The sequence below is a fragment of the Mastigoproctus giganteus genome, chromosome 1 (genome assembly GCF_048544385.1).
Source record: "Mastigoproctus giganteus isolate SK-2022 chromosome 1, ASM4854438v1, whole genome shotgun sequence".
In the NCBI taxonomy this organism is placed as follows: domain Eukaryota; kingdom Metazoa; phylum Arthropoda; class Arachnida; order Uropygi; family Thelyphonidae; genus Mastigoproctus; species Mastigoproctus giganteus.
Genome location: NC_143575.1, coordinates 43,721,438 through 43,735,510, shown reverse-complemented (window position 1 = coordinate 43,735,510; position 14,073 = coordinate 43,721,438). Strand labels below are relative to the sequence as shown.

General features: G+C 38.2%; 1 protein-coding gene across 3 annotated transcripts in view; it reads left to right on the top strand.

Moving 5' to 3' along the window:
* LOC150090753 (hsc70-interacting protein-like) overlaps positions 1 to 14,073 on the top strand; it is a 203,926-nt gene that overhangs the window by 160,973 nt on the left and 28,880 nt on the right. For all 3 annotated transcript variants that reach the window (XM_090379869.1, XM_090379852.1, XM_090379860.1), the window contains exon 10: positions 3,359 to 3,478. In XM_090379869.1, coding sequence (XP_090235995.1) covers positions 3,359 to 3,478 — 120 coding nt within the window. The remainder of the gene's footprint in view (positions 1 to 3,358; positions 3,479 to 14,073) is intronic.

Here is a 14,073-nt window from a genome sequence, read left to right as displayed (position 1 = left end):
TAATCCATCCAAAAAAAAGTGACATTTCTCACTTCTAGCACTGCACTCATTCAGTAAACTTAATAACATGGGAGCAACCAACTACAGTCTAAGTAAGCTGGCCATAGGTTGTTTTCATGAACCAACAACCAGTTTGACATTACTTTAGAGTAGAGAGGGGCAGGAAGAGAGAGAGAGAGAGAGAGAGAGAGAGAGAGAGAGAGAGAGAGAGAGAGAGAGAGATGCTCAGTGTGCGGGTACAACTGTAAAAATATATATTTGATTACTTAACTTTTACCTTTTGGTTAGTGGAATTGAATCTGTTTCAGGAATTTTCTCTTGTTTTAAATACTACTTGACCAAACCAAGTTAAAAGATGAAAGATGTTAACATTTGGTAAAATCCATGTATGTGATGCCACTAAACCCGTAAGCAAATTAAATTTCCCATTATGTATTTCATTGGAGAGAGAGAGAGAGAGAGAGAGAGCAAGTTGCTATTGCTGCTGTGCCTACCTGTCTATGATATCATAGTTGACTGACAATCTTTTTTTTTTTTTTTATTATTATTATTTATTTATTTTTTTTGTAATTTTATAGGTTGGTATGCTAATTTGATAAATGGAATTTCTCTTTACCTGTTTTCAGAGCTTGTAATCCTCTGCATCTGCTACAACCATGTTTCCCTCAAACCCCTTCCCAGTAGCAGTATGCTACTGGGAAGGGGTTTGATGTAATATTTGGGACTTATTGTGCAAATTCTTGATATCTGAGTTGGTCTCCTTCTGCTCATGTTATGGCTATGTTTCATGGCATTTTTCTGAGCAGCATCAAATTTTTTGTCAACAATAAAAGAGGAAACCTTGCTTTTAATTTTTGCTCCTGTATGTGGAGCAAAATTAAAAGCCAAGGGCCAATGGGTAAAATTTTAAGCAGTATGTGAACCTGACATTCCAGCTGGAGATGATTTTCATCCAAAAAAAAAGTCAGTTGTGCTTTCCTGTGGTATTATATAACTGATATGATTGCATTGTCACAATGACATAATTTGACCAACAGCCCAAGATACTTTAAAAAAAAAATAAGTTAATAAAATAACTAAAATTAAAGGAAAAGTTAAAAGCAAACCAACAAAGAAAAGATAATAAAATTTATTGGCTGATATATATATATTTTTTTAATACCTTGTTGAATATTATCTAGTAAATTTAGGTGATTCTAATTCCTGCCATTGGACTTTAAAAATTGCTCAACTGAAAACACCATTTACAGTGAAGTTATTGAAAATAGGTTTGTTTTTTTTTTTTTTTCCCTGCTAATGTGTTAGAAACAGTGAAAAAAAAAAAAACTGATAGACAGGTGGGGATAATGACGAAAGACACTGGGAAAAGCTTTGCAGAAACTGAACTTGCTGTATCATTTAGTAGCATCACATATCAGATTTTGCCAAAATTTTATCATATGCTTCCACATTCAAATTAAATAATTCTAATGTACTTAAAATCAATATTTTTTAATTTATTTATTTATTATTTTTCTTTCTACATTATTTATTTTAGTATATAGTTGCATGTAATATTTTCGTTTCAAGTGTTTCCACTTGAAATCTAGGGAAATCAGCAGCATATTCAAGCTATACCTTACTCCCTTCATTCATACAATAGGAACTGATGGCATCAAAGACATCGTTGTATATTGCATTCTTGACATTAAAGTATTTCCAAATTCCCTTAAAGTGGATTCTTTTCTCCATCAGTCCACTCCAATGCATTTAATGAATGTGATCATATGGAAATATTGTTTGATATTAGCAATCATATTCTGGTCTATGGGCAGTATGATCAATTTCATATTGGAGGAAAGAAAATGGACTTCATTCTGTTTCTGTCATCCTGTCATTAATTTGTTTCATCCACAACATCTTCTCTGTGAAGTCATTCTTCCTGAGGCAAATCTTTACTATAGGAAAGAAATGACAGCAGAACCACTCTTGGAACAAGACCCAGCTAACTCTAACTTCTTGTTTGACTTCCAACCATGCAACTGAAGTCTTTCAAAACCCTTGGGTTCTCATAGTAAATAAATGTCACTTTTGACTTGAAATCCTAAGCAGCATTGCCTCCCAGAAGAGGCAGTTAATTCTAAGATGACTTAAGTATCTTTCTCTATACCAGACCCATTTCATTGATTTTATACAGCCTCCTCAATTTGTGCAGACTCACTGGTGTAACACCCTACCAATTGATATCAGTGTTGCTGACCTGTTTATACAAACTGCATCTTATTTTATCATTCCATTCCAATCTACAGAAGATGACTATCTAGCTGCTCCTTAAATTTTACCAGATTGTCAGCCTGTTAGTCCCCTGCCCCCAACAGTTTTTATTTATGAAAACTGTTCCATAAAGGACAGGAGAAATTGCTGTTCAGACCTCAAAAAAAAAAAAAAAAAAAAAAAAAACACTACCAGATTTATACAATTATGTTCCATTAATAATTTTAATATACTAGTTTCAATTTTACACATTTCCTAGACTGTACATCATTGTTGCAATGTATTTAGTTTTTAAGGTGATTAATTTGCTGAAATCATATCACATCATTTATACCTCATATTAAAAAATATTTGACAACCACAACACCCATACCAGAGGCAGGATTCGAACTCATTGTCTTTATTTCTTGCCCACCAGACAAACCTGGCAGTAGGTTTACATTTTGGTTTTAATACCCATAGCTGTCATTCTATAGAGATCATAGGAATCAAAGCTACTATATTATCTAATAGAAATATTCAGATGTGATTTCTGACAATATTTTTAGATTATTATAGCATACTTATTAAAATTTTGTTAATTTAATATGCATTAAATTATGCTATTGACTCACTTGAACTAGCTGGGTATAGAATACATACATACATAATACAGATTACCTCTAAATACTTAGGTTATGTGAATAACTTTCTTAAAAACCAGAATTTTTGGCGCCTCCGTAGCCAGGTGGGAAGGAGCACCAGTGTGCAGCACACGCTTCTTGATTAGACCGGGGTTCGAGCCCGTCACCACCAAATACGGAGGATGCGGAAAGGTCAGGGAATGACCACCGCACATCCCCGGAGCAGTATGGCCTTAGTTGCTAATGCTCCTAAAAACCAAATAACAACAACAACAACAACCAGAATTTTTAAAAATGCAGCACGTGCTATATCCCAAGGATGCCGATTTATGAAGTCTACTATATTAGTAAAATATATAATAATTTATAACATGTTTTCTGAAACATTTTATAAATGACGTTATACAGATATCACCAATGAATTAAGTGACACAGTGTAGCTGTAATTTTTAAAAGCTGAATTTCTCTGATCATCTTTGCAGGCTAGAAAGATTCAGGAACATAGGAGAAAATATGAGAGAAAACAAACAGAAAAGGAGTTGAAAGAAAGGGAAGAAAGAATTAGAAAAGCAAAGGAAGAAAGAGAGCGTGCAGAACGGGAGGTTTGTGTAGTAGTTATTAAATTATACCAATAATTTTATTTGCTTTATTCATCAATCTTATCACTTTTATCCTTACTTTAGTGTTTTATTGTTTTTGTAAATATTATATTTTATTAACATTATGCAGTCATTGCAAGAAATTTTCCATGTCATGAATCCTGATGTCCAAAGCCTTTTTTCCTGCTATTGAAACATAGGTGTCCCTGAAGCCTATCCAAATAATCCTAAAGGAGCTCCGATCATTAACTACACTCCGAATCTTCACATCCTCTATCAGTATATAAACCCAGACCGATCCTTAGGAAACCTCACTCCTTGTTAGACCAGTCTAAAGAGAATTGATTAATCACAGCCGTCTGCCTCATGGCACTGCAGCCATCCTGTGATCCATCTTTCTAAGGATCTTTCTCGTGATCTCAACATTTGCAGCAGTCTGCCTCATGGCACTGCAGCCATCCTGTGATCCATCTTTCTAAGGATCTTTCTCGTGATCTCAACATTTGCAGCAGTCTTTCATATGGAACTAAGTTAAATGCTTTGGTAAAATTCAAATAAACAAAGTTGAAATTATTTCCTACATCCAGTTCATGACTGACTCTGTCAAAGTATCTGATTAATTAAATGTGATTTTATCTCTACAAAACTTCAGAATTTCATTTTTAATTAATCATTCTTGTACTGCACTCTTAATCAGTGCCTTCATGATTTTCCCTACCACTGAAGTCAAACTGACTGGTCCATAGTTACCCACTTTGCTCTTAGCACTGCAGTTAGGTATCAGCAATATATTGGTATTTCTTCAATTCAAAAGACTCTCTCTCCTGAGTGTAATGATACTCTTATGATTAACCCTAATGGTTAATTATGATGGCATAAATACAGAATGTATTGGCAGTACGGAGTTCAATACACTTGCTCACTGTCTCCCTCAAAATTACTGGATATGTGTCATAAGGACAAGGAGTCTTACTCTTACTTGCTTTTAGGCTGGAAAGTTTTTTAGTGGATAAACTGCTGTAATTCACTACCATTAATTTCATACCACTCAGCCTCACTATGAAGTGTCTTTTGTCTGTAAAGATCAATGAGAAGGACCTGTTCAATATACACTGAACATGGACAGAATTCATGGAATATCTGGTTCCTGGGCAACGCGACGCTGTCACCCTCTTTTGCTGGTGGACGAATCCACCACTTGGCAGGTATATGGATACACTGCATTCATGCACACAGTAATTTTATGTCAGTATCAATAAACGTCGTGAGTTAACTGACTTTGAAAGAGGGATGATACTGGGTGCCTGACCCATGGGTCACTATTGTGGAGGTGGTACAGAAATTGCACTGTTCAACAATATCGGGAATATGGCATTTCCGGAATGACATCTCATCGTGGACAGCGCTGTGGACTGAGAAAGGTGGTGGATGAACATGGCCATCAACATCTATCTCGTATTATTTCGGCCAAGTGGAGAGCGACAGTGCCACAAATCACCACCAACTTCGAGGGAGGTGCCAGAGACATCTCCGCCAAGACCATTAGGCGATCATTAGCTGCAATAGGTTATGGTAGCTGCCAACCCACCAGAATCCCATTTTTCCAAACACCATGACACAGGACTCTACACCTCAACTGGGCGAAAGAACGTCGGCACTGAACCTTGGATGATTGGAGATGGGTCTCCTGGTCTGATGAGTCCAATTTCCAGTTATTTTGAGCAGGTGGAAACTGCACAAAGCTATGCACCCGTCATGTCAAGGAAATGTTCAGGCAGGTGGACGGTCGGTAATGGTCTGAGGCGTGTTCAACTGGCACACATTGGACCTCTGGTACATCTAGTTTGGGAAACAGTGTTTCCTGAAAAATCCTAATTAATAATTAAAAAATAAAATAAATAAAGTTTGCATATTTGTAGCGGTGCACCACTTTTGTATCATTCTAATTTTTAACATTATTTCTATTTCGGTTATTAATAAACTGTACTGGCATCAACTAATAATCAAATAGACCACGGAGCACTTTATTTTGGTGGGCTTTGCATATAGAGGTAACGACATCTACGAAAAAATAGCAATATAGTGATCTAATATGCCATTTGTATGCGATTTAGCCATGAGCACATGGGAGAGGGGGAAAGTGAACCGATACCATGCATACTAGTAAACATAACTAATCTCACTTCCTTGTATAAATATTTTTTTGAGAATTATCGGTATTGCAAAATATTATTAGTAAAATAAATGACCATAGATTTGTGGTTGAAAAAAGAAACTTTAAAACGAGAAGCAAGTACTTCTAGTAGTGCGACTGTGGTCGATGAAAGCGAACACAATATTGTCGCGAACACAACACTTCAAAGTGAGGGTGAATAATTGCAGCCTTTTGTTCCCCAAAAATCTGAAGTGAAAAAACAGGAACCAACTAATAAAAGACCAAAACGAAAGTATGATGACAGTTATTTGAATTTCGGCTTTACATGTGTTGGAAATAAAAATGCTTCTGATGCACAGTGCGTCATATGTAACAAAATATTAGCAAAAAGTTCTCTGGCTCCCACTAAACTTGTGTTCCATAAATATACTGTGAGATGAAATGTGTTCCTTGACTAAAAATATTTGGGAAACACTAGTCTAGATGCATATCTGAACTGTCCAGGTTACGTGGCCATCCTTGCAGACTGTCTGCATCTCTTCATGGTCATCGTGCACCTCCCCACAGAGCTGGGATGACTGGAGCATTCTGCAGATTTTACCACCATGAAATGGCCTCCCCATTCACTAGACATGAATCCTTTGGAGCACCTTTGGGATGCTGTGGAAAGGTCCATTTGAGCTTTGGATCCTCCGCCCAGGAATGCGACAGAATTATGGACAGTAGTGCAGTAAGTGTGGATGGAAATTCCTGTAGAACACTTTCGTGAAGTAGTGGACTCAATGCCTCGCCATGTGACTGCCCTTATCTGGGCAAAAGGTGGTTGTACCTGTTATTAAGTAGGTATCCCATGATTTCTGTGTACTCAGTGTGTGAGCAGTGTCAGTGGGGTTGTATAGGATTTTTCCACCCATTAAGCAAGGGTCTGATCTGGTTCATTTTCTTTGTATTCACATACAAGAAAAACTTGTCCCCTTTCTTTGCCCTCTTAGCCATTGATTTTGCATACCCTGCCTTTGCCACCCCTAACATTTTCTGTAGTATTTTTACAGATCAATTTGTAGTTGTGATGAAAAGTACTGAAATACTTTTCATCACAGTGTGACTTTCCCATGCCATATTTTCCTACTATTGCCTCAACTTGGACACCTGTACATGGGGGGACCTCCCAGTGCTGCTGACTAACCAGATTAGCATCCCTGGGATCCAACACCATACCTTGGTTCCAGGGTTACACATTGGAATCCGGCGTGTGCAGCCATGTGCCGCAACCTGTGGAAACTCGGAAAGGAAAATCCTGGTGGGTGATGGACTCAGCCCTAATACACCACTTTTGCCCCTGCTTCAACAAGAGAGTAGGTGCCAGACTGGCCTGACCTACCCTGCTAGTTCCTGATTGAATGTCCCCTTGTAGGGATCTGTGGTGGGTGAGGTACTTAGGGCATCTGAAATTTTTATTTTACTCTTATGAGTAATTTAAATCCTGCTTCTTGAGCCGCAACAAGGCCCCTTACTAATGGAACATTTGTGACACCATTTATGTTAAAAGAGCCAGAACTGAGGATACAACACCATCTGTGACACCACTTTTCCTAATTCCCCATTCCACTTGAGAGCAGTCAAGTGGGAAAATGTTGCCCTTCTTCATCCAGAAAGGATTTGAATGGTTGACAGGATCACCTAAATCCATAAAAAGGCTGCATTCTGGAGACATTTTAGTCGAAACCCAAATACAAAACTTGCTGAAAAAATCCTGAAAGCCACATCAATAGGAGAAATACCAATCACCATAATCCCCCACAAAACTTTGAAATCTTCTCTGGTGTATCAGAGTGGGATCTTCACATCTCTGAAGAAGAGATCTCTAAATTGAAAGATCTGTAACAGCTGTCAAGCGAATATCCACACAAAAGGACGGTAATCTTATTCCCACTCCTCAAGTTCTCATCCTTACATTCAACACCTCATGGCCTCCAAACTCTATTAAGGCAGGCTACTTAAACTGCCCAGTGAGGATTTACATTCCAAACCCACTGAGGTGCTTTAGATACCAAAAGTACTCACAAACAGCTTGTTCTGATAACCCTGCCTGTGCTCGATGTGGACCACAAGAGCAAGGAGTGTTCAGTTTCCAACCCAATCTGCCTAAATTGCCAAGGAGAGCACCATACATACTCTCAAGCATGCCCATGGTGGAAGGATGAAAAAGAAATCTGTAAACTAAAAATGAAACTGAACATCTATCAGGAGGCCAGAAAACACATCCAACCAATAAATAGCACCAAGCTCTCATTCGCCCAGAAAGTTTCTGGGAAGAGTACTGTTAGCACCCAAAATATTCCAAAAAGGGAGTCATTCACTCCCATTGCATGCTATATATATGAGTTCAAAAAAAGCCCACCCAAAAATCAGTCCGTTGCCTCTCCTACTTCTCCACCACTTCCAAAACAGTGGTAAATAAACTCCAAAAAACTGGAAGAGCTATCACCAACCCAAGAAAAAATAGATGTCAACATGAAGGTACAGGACAAATCTGTCCTGGAACTCTTTGCGGAAGAAGAAGAAGAAATTGATACAGACCAATTCCCATTCTATCCAAAAAGTAGTAAATCCAGGACTGAGAAAACAAAGCCCTCAGCCCTTTGAAAGCCACCGGATAAATTCAACAAATCTTAAGAATGGCCACGTTCAAATTCTTACAATGGAATTGCCATGGATTCTGTTGAAATAATGATGACATCGAGGCCATCCTGTGTAAGCATGCACCAACTTGCTTTTGCTTACAGGAGACTTATTTAAAAGCAAATGAGGACTTATTTAAAAGCAAATAATTGAACAGTTATTTAAAAGCAAAACAATTATTTAAAAGCAAAGGACTTATTTAAAAGCAAATAATTGAACAGTTACTTGCGTAACTGTTCAATTATCTGCAAAGAGACACAGCTGGGAGATGGACCTGCCCGTGGAGAAGTCACCATCCTTGTGGGTAACCATACCCTCTTTCAAGCTACGCCACTTACCACCAACTTAGAGGCCGTAGCCATTCATCTTACCGTAGGGTTCCCACGGTAAGACGAACTGTTTGCCACCTGGGAACGATATCCCCAGATAGACCTTGATGAGCTTGTTAAGCAATTACCATCCCCTTTTCTGTTACTAGGGGATTTCAATTGATGCAATAATCTGTGGGGTAGTGCTAATATCAATAGAAGTGGTCAGATTATCTAGCATATGCTTGAAAACAATGATCTGGCCCTTCTAAATGTGGGTTCTAACACCTTCTTCCACATGCCTACCCATACATTTACTGTGGTAGATGATACCTTTATGGTAGTGATCACTTCCCAATGGAAGACAATTCCACCTGTATGGGATACCATTGTGAAAGCTCAGTAACACTGACTGGAATGCCTTCAGACATCTGGTAACATTTAATACCACCACGGTCGGCCAGGAGCCAAATTATGCAGTTATGTACATCACAGAAAGAATTGTCCAGGAAGCAACAATTACAATTCCAAAGACATTGACTCAGTTTCCATGATTTCCAAAACCATGGCAAAATGTGCAGCAGAAAGAAAAGCTCAAAACAAAGCATGGGGAATACTTCGTCGTTACTCCACCACAGACAGTCTAATAACCTTCAAACATGCACATGCCAAAGCATGTTACACCAGACGTCAGAGTCAAAAAGAATCCTGGATCTATTTTGCATCTTCCTTTGCACAGGCTGCCAATACCAAAGCCATCTGGGATAAAGTACAGAAAATGAAAGACAAATACACATCACACCCCTCATTGATCCTGAAACATAATGGATGTAAAGTTGCAGGCCTAACTGCAGTTGCGAACACTCTATAGGAGACATTTGCCAAAGTGTCTTCAGAAACGTATCCCCACCCCTCCAGAGTTCATTGCCTTCAAACACAAATCAGAAAAACAGCAACTGAAGCTGTCTTCAAATGGCTGCGAGGCTTACAACTAGCTAATCTGACTGGAAACTTCTATTCGTAATGCTTTCCTAAAACATGAGCACCAGGTATCAGTTTCCTTTCAAACCAGTCTTTCGAAGTTCGTCCATTTTCCCAAAAAGAGGGAGTTCCACAAGGGTCAGTTTTAAGTGTTATGCTTTTTGCTATTAAAGTTAGCTCTATTACTTAATAACTTCCTCTAACCATAAACAATGCACTCTTTGTAAACAACTTTAGCATCTTTTTACAATCATGAAATATGAGGGTCATTGAAAGGCAATTGCAGCACACCATTGACCATATCAACTCTTGGGCAATAGCTAATGGTTTCAGGTTCTCACTTCAGAAGACCGTCTGTGTACACATTTGTCACAAACAAAACATTCACCGTTAACCAGAACTCAAGCTCAGACAAAAGATCATTTGGGTACACCCAAGACAAAATTCTTGGGGCTTGTATTTGACAATAAGTTGACCTTTCCCCATGAATATCCTCATTTTTCTCTTTTTTGATGATTCCTTCTTTTGGCGCACTCTCTCTCTCTCTCTCTCTCTCTCTCTCTCTCTCTCAGAGTAACTCAGAAATTTTTTATTTTTTTTTGGCTGGAGTAGCAAAAGCCTCAGCTTCCTTGCCTTGCACCATATAGCCAATAATAATAATATCTGTCAACTATGGACCACAGCACTTCACTCTACTTCTGTCATGCAATTGTCCAATCTAGATTAGATTATAGGTCCCAAGTGTACCAGCGTGCTTCAATGGCTAGACCTAGTTTACCATCAAGCATTGCTACTGGAGCATTTAGAACATCCCCTGGCCAGAGCTTATATGTCGAAGCAGTTGAATTCCCTGCCAGACAACCGTATGCGAACATCCATTTTTGAGCCACTATGGGAAACTCTTTATGATACCCATAAGACTGCCAATCGTCTGATGGGTGTTATAAATAACGTCCGTTTGATATGTGTCCAAGAGCTGCTCAGAGAGCCTAATGTCACTTTATACAATGTTGCCCAATCACCAAGACAACTTCTCCGTTAAAAATTGGAGTGAAGTCATCACCCCACCTTCTGTCTACCAACAGCTCTACACTGCACACCACAACAGATCATATTAGCAAGATGTTCTGAGGGCAGAAACATTTCAAATGAGTGGGTAACCAATGACAGGGAAGCAAACTTAAATAACTTCAAGGGTTGTGTGAAGAATGTCTTATTATGGGTGATTTTAATTTGCTTCTAATTTATTGGAGCAAATTGGAAGGAAACTTGACAGGGGGGACAAAATTGTTAAATCAACCAGATGATTGTTATTTGTATCAACATGTCAGGGAAAGTACTAGGGAAAAGAATATTCTAGACTTGAACCAGATGACATAATAGGGTTGGACAGGAACCAGTAGCAGGAAGTGATCACGGAGTTGTTAAAGGCAAAGGAGTTATAATTTCAGGAAAGGAAATTACAACGGCTTAAGGTGCTACATGGCCTCTATTAGCTGGCTAGATATCTCACAGAAAGCGAATACAATTGAATTATGGTATACCTTTAAAACATTAATCACAGAAGCCTTGAATACTTAAATACCATTAAAAAATACTCCATGAGGAGGATTCCAAGTTGGATGAATAATGAAGTTGCCAGTTTACTTGATGACATGGGAAAAGTTGCAGAACAATAAAAAGTACTGAAGCCTATAACAGCTAAAAATTGATCTGTAATAATGCCACAGAAAAAGTTAGGCTGGCAGATTATGAGAAATCACTGGCAAAGAGAGTGAAAAGTAGAGGTAAAGAATTCTTTGCATATATAAATGCAAAGGCAAATCAGATCAGACCCTTATGTAATGGATGTGGGATAGTATTAGATACCCCAGCTGACGTTGCAGATGAATTCAACTGTTATTTTGGATTGATATTTGCAGAAGAAAACCCTTTATGTCAATGAGAAATTATGGGAGTGAAGTTCGAAAATATGTAGTTAATGATATTGAAATTTCACATGATTGTTTAATGTATTTTGAAAACGAAATGCACAAGGCATAATCCTTATGGGTTTTGATAATTAACTATATAGTATCGGTGTAAATACACCATAGTTAACCGATAAACTTGAACTACATATGTTAGCATAGAAGGCATCATTTTAATTGTATCTGGTATTGTTGCCTTCACAATGAGATAGCTGCTATTGCATTACTTCAAATAAATAACGCTTCTCTAGTAGAGAAGACTACTGTTATTTATTTTCAGTGGTACCACCGCCCAGACGATCATTTCGAAGATATTGCGCTTCATCATCAGTTGAAGTTTATGGGTTAACTATAGCGTATTTGCAACGATACTATATAGTTAATTATCAAAACCCATAAGGATTATGCCTTGTGCATTTCGTTTTCAAAATACATTACTACCACACCCTTTTGGCATCTCTCATATTGTGGATATAACTTCGCAACTGTGATGGCTTGTTGTATTACCTGGGTGTACCTGCCTGCCCACTGATGATGAAGCCCAATAGCTTCAAAATCGTCTGGGTGATGGTACGGCTGAAAATAAATAACAGTAGTCTTCTCTACTAGAGAAGCGTTATTTATTTGAAGTAATGCAATAGCAGCTATCTCGTTGTGACGGAGACCACAATATGAGATACAATTAAAATGATGCCTTCTATGCTACATACGTAGTTCAAGTTTAAGTTCATACGTAGTTTACTATATAGTTGATGATTATTTAATGAAAAAACTTCTGAGCCTACAAGCGAGTAAGGCTCCTGGGGTTGATGGCGTTATACCCTGTAATTTTAAGGGAAGTGGCAAGTGAGTGCATTGAAACATTGAAGCTAATTATGAGAGCATCTCTGGACTCGGGAGAGAATTTGTTGTATTGGAGAAGTGCCAATGTATCTCCAATACATAAGGGCAGTTCTAAGAGTGTAGTGGGAAATTACTGACTGGTTAGTCTAACTTCAGTAGTAGGGAAAATCATGGAGCCAATTATCAAGGGTGGAATTCAGGATCATTTGGATAGAAAAGGAATTCTGAAAGATACACAGCATGGTTTTGTAAAGGGAAAATCATGTTTAACACATCTGGTTAGCTATTCCCTAAATCCAGCTTACGTGTCTCGCACGTAAGCTGGATTTAGGGAATAATTTCAACTTTTTTTTTTTTTTTTTTTCTTTTATTATTTCAGCAAAGAATTTGACTCAGTCCCACATTAACAGTTACTTTATAAGCTGGAACAGGTTGGAATCACAGGGAAAATCCTTAGACTGATAGCAGGGTGGCTTCAGGGCAAGAGGCCGAGGGTTGTGATAAATGGCTATTCCTCAGATTGGGTTAATGTAAGAAGTGGGATTCCCTAACGATCCGTATTGGGACCACTGTTGTTTTTGATTTTTTTTAAATGACATCGATGAAGAGATAGAGAACGTGATGTCTAAATTTGCAGACAATGTAAAGATGGGTAGAGTAGTTAATGATTACTGCCAAGCAGAGTTTCTTCAGAATGACCTAGATAGACTTCGAGGATGGTCAGAAAAATGGCAGCTATGCTTTAATCCAGCAAAGTGTAAAGTATTGCACCTGGGGAACAGTAACCCCAAAATAACTTATACACTTGGCAGAGTTGAACTAAAGCCAGTAGTGGAGGAAAGGGACTTTGGTGTTATGATACAGTCAGAAGTTCTCTGAGCATTGTAGACTGGTTGCAAGGAATGCCCGTGGTGTCCTGTCGAGCAATTGCTAATAGAGATAAGGACGTCATAATCCCATTATATAAGGCTGTTGTTAGACCATACTTGGAATACTATGTTCAAGTATGGAGACTGCACCTAAAGAAAGACATTGTGCTTCTTGAAAGGAGCCAAAGACGAGTAACTCACCTGGTGAGATTGTCAAAAGGGCGTCCATGTGAGGAAAGACTTCACATATGTGCGTTGCAGAACTTGGAAACTAGGCACCTTAGAGAAGACTTGGTTGAGGTGTTTAAGGCTCTGAGAGGCATAAATAAAATGAATGAGGATGAAATTTTCATGATGATTCAAGAACAAGGGGCCATAATTTCAAGTTACAGGAGCAAATGTTTAGACTGGATTGCAGGAAGTTTTATTTTAGCCAGCAAGTTATAAATTACTGGAATAAGTTATCTACATGGGTTCTGAGGCTGACAGTTTGGGGAAATTCAGAGGTCAGCTGGATAGTTACCTATGGGAGGAAGGATATGCATAGGTTGTCTATTTCCTTTTCTCTTATTATTATTTATTTTAATTTGATTATTTTTTATTTATTTGTGGTTTTTTTTTTTTTTTTTTTTTTTTTGGTTGGTGCAGCATAAGCCTTAGGCTTCCTTGCTCCATATGGCCATTACTAATACTAATACTAAATGTATCATACACGATCTTCATCCATTCCTGTCCTGGATCCAGCAGCCATTGTGTTCTCATTCTGAGTGTTCATTCAACATTCATTTCT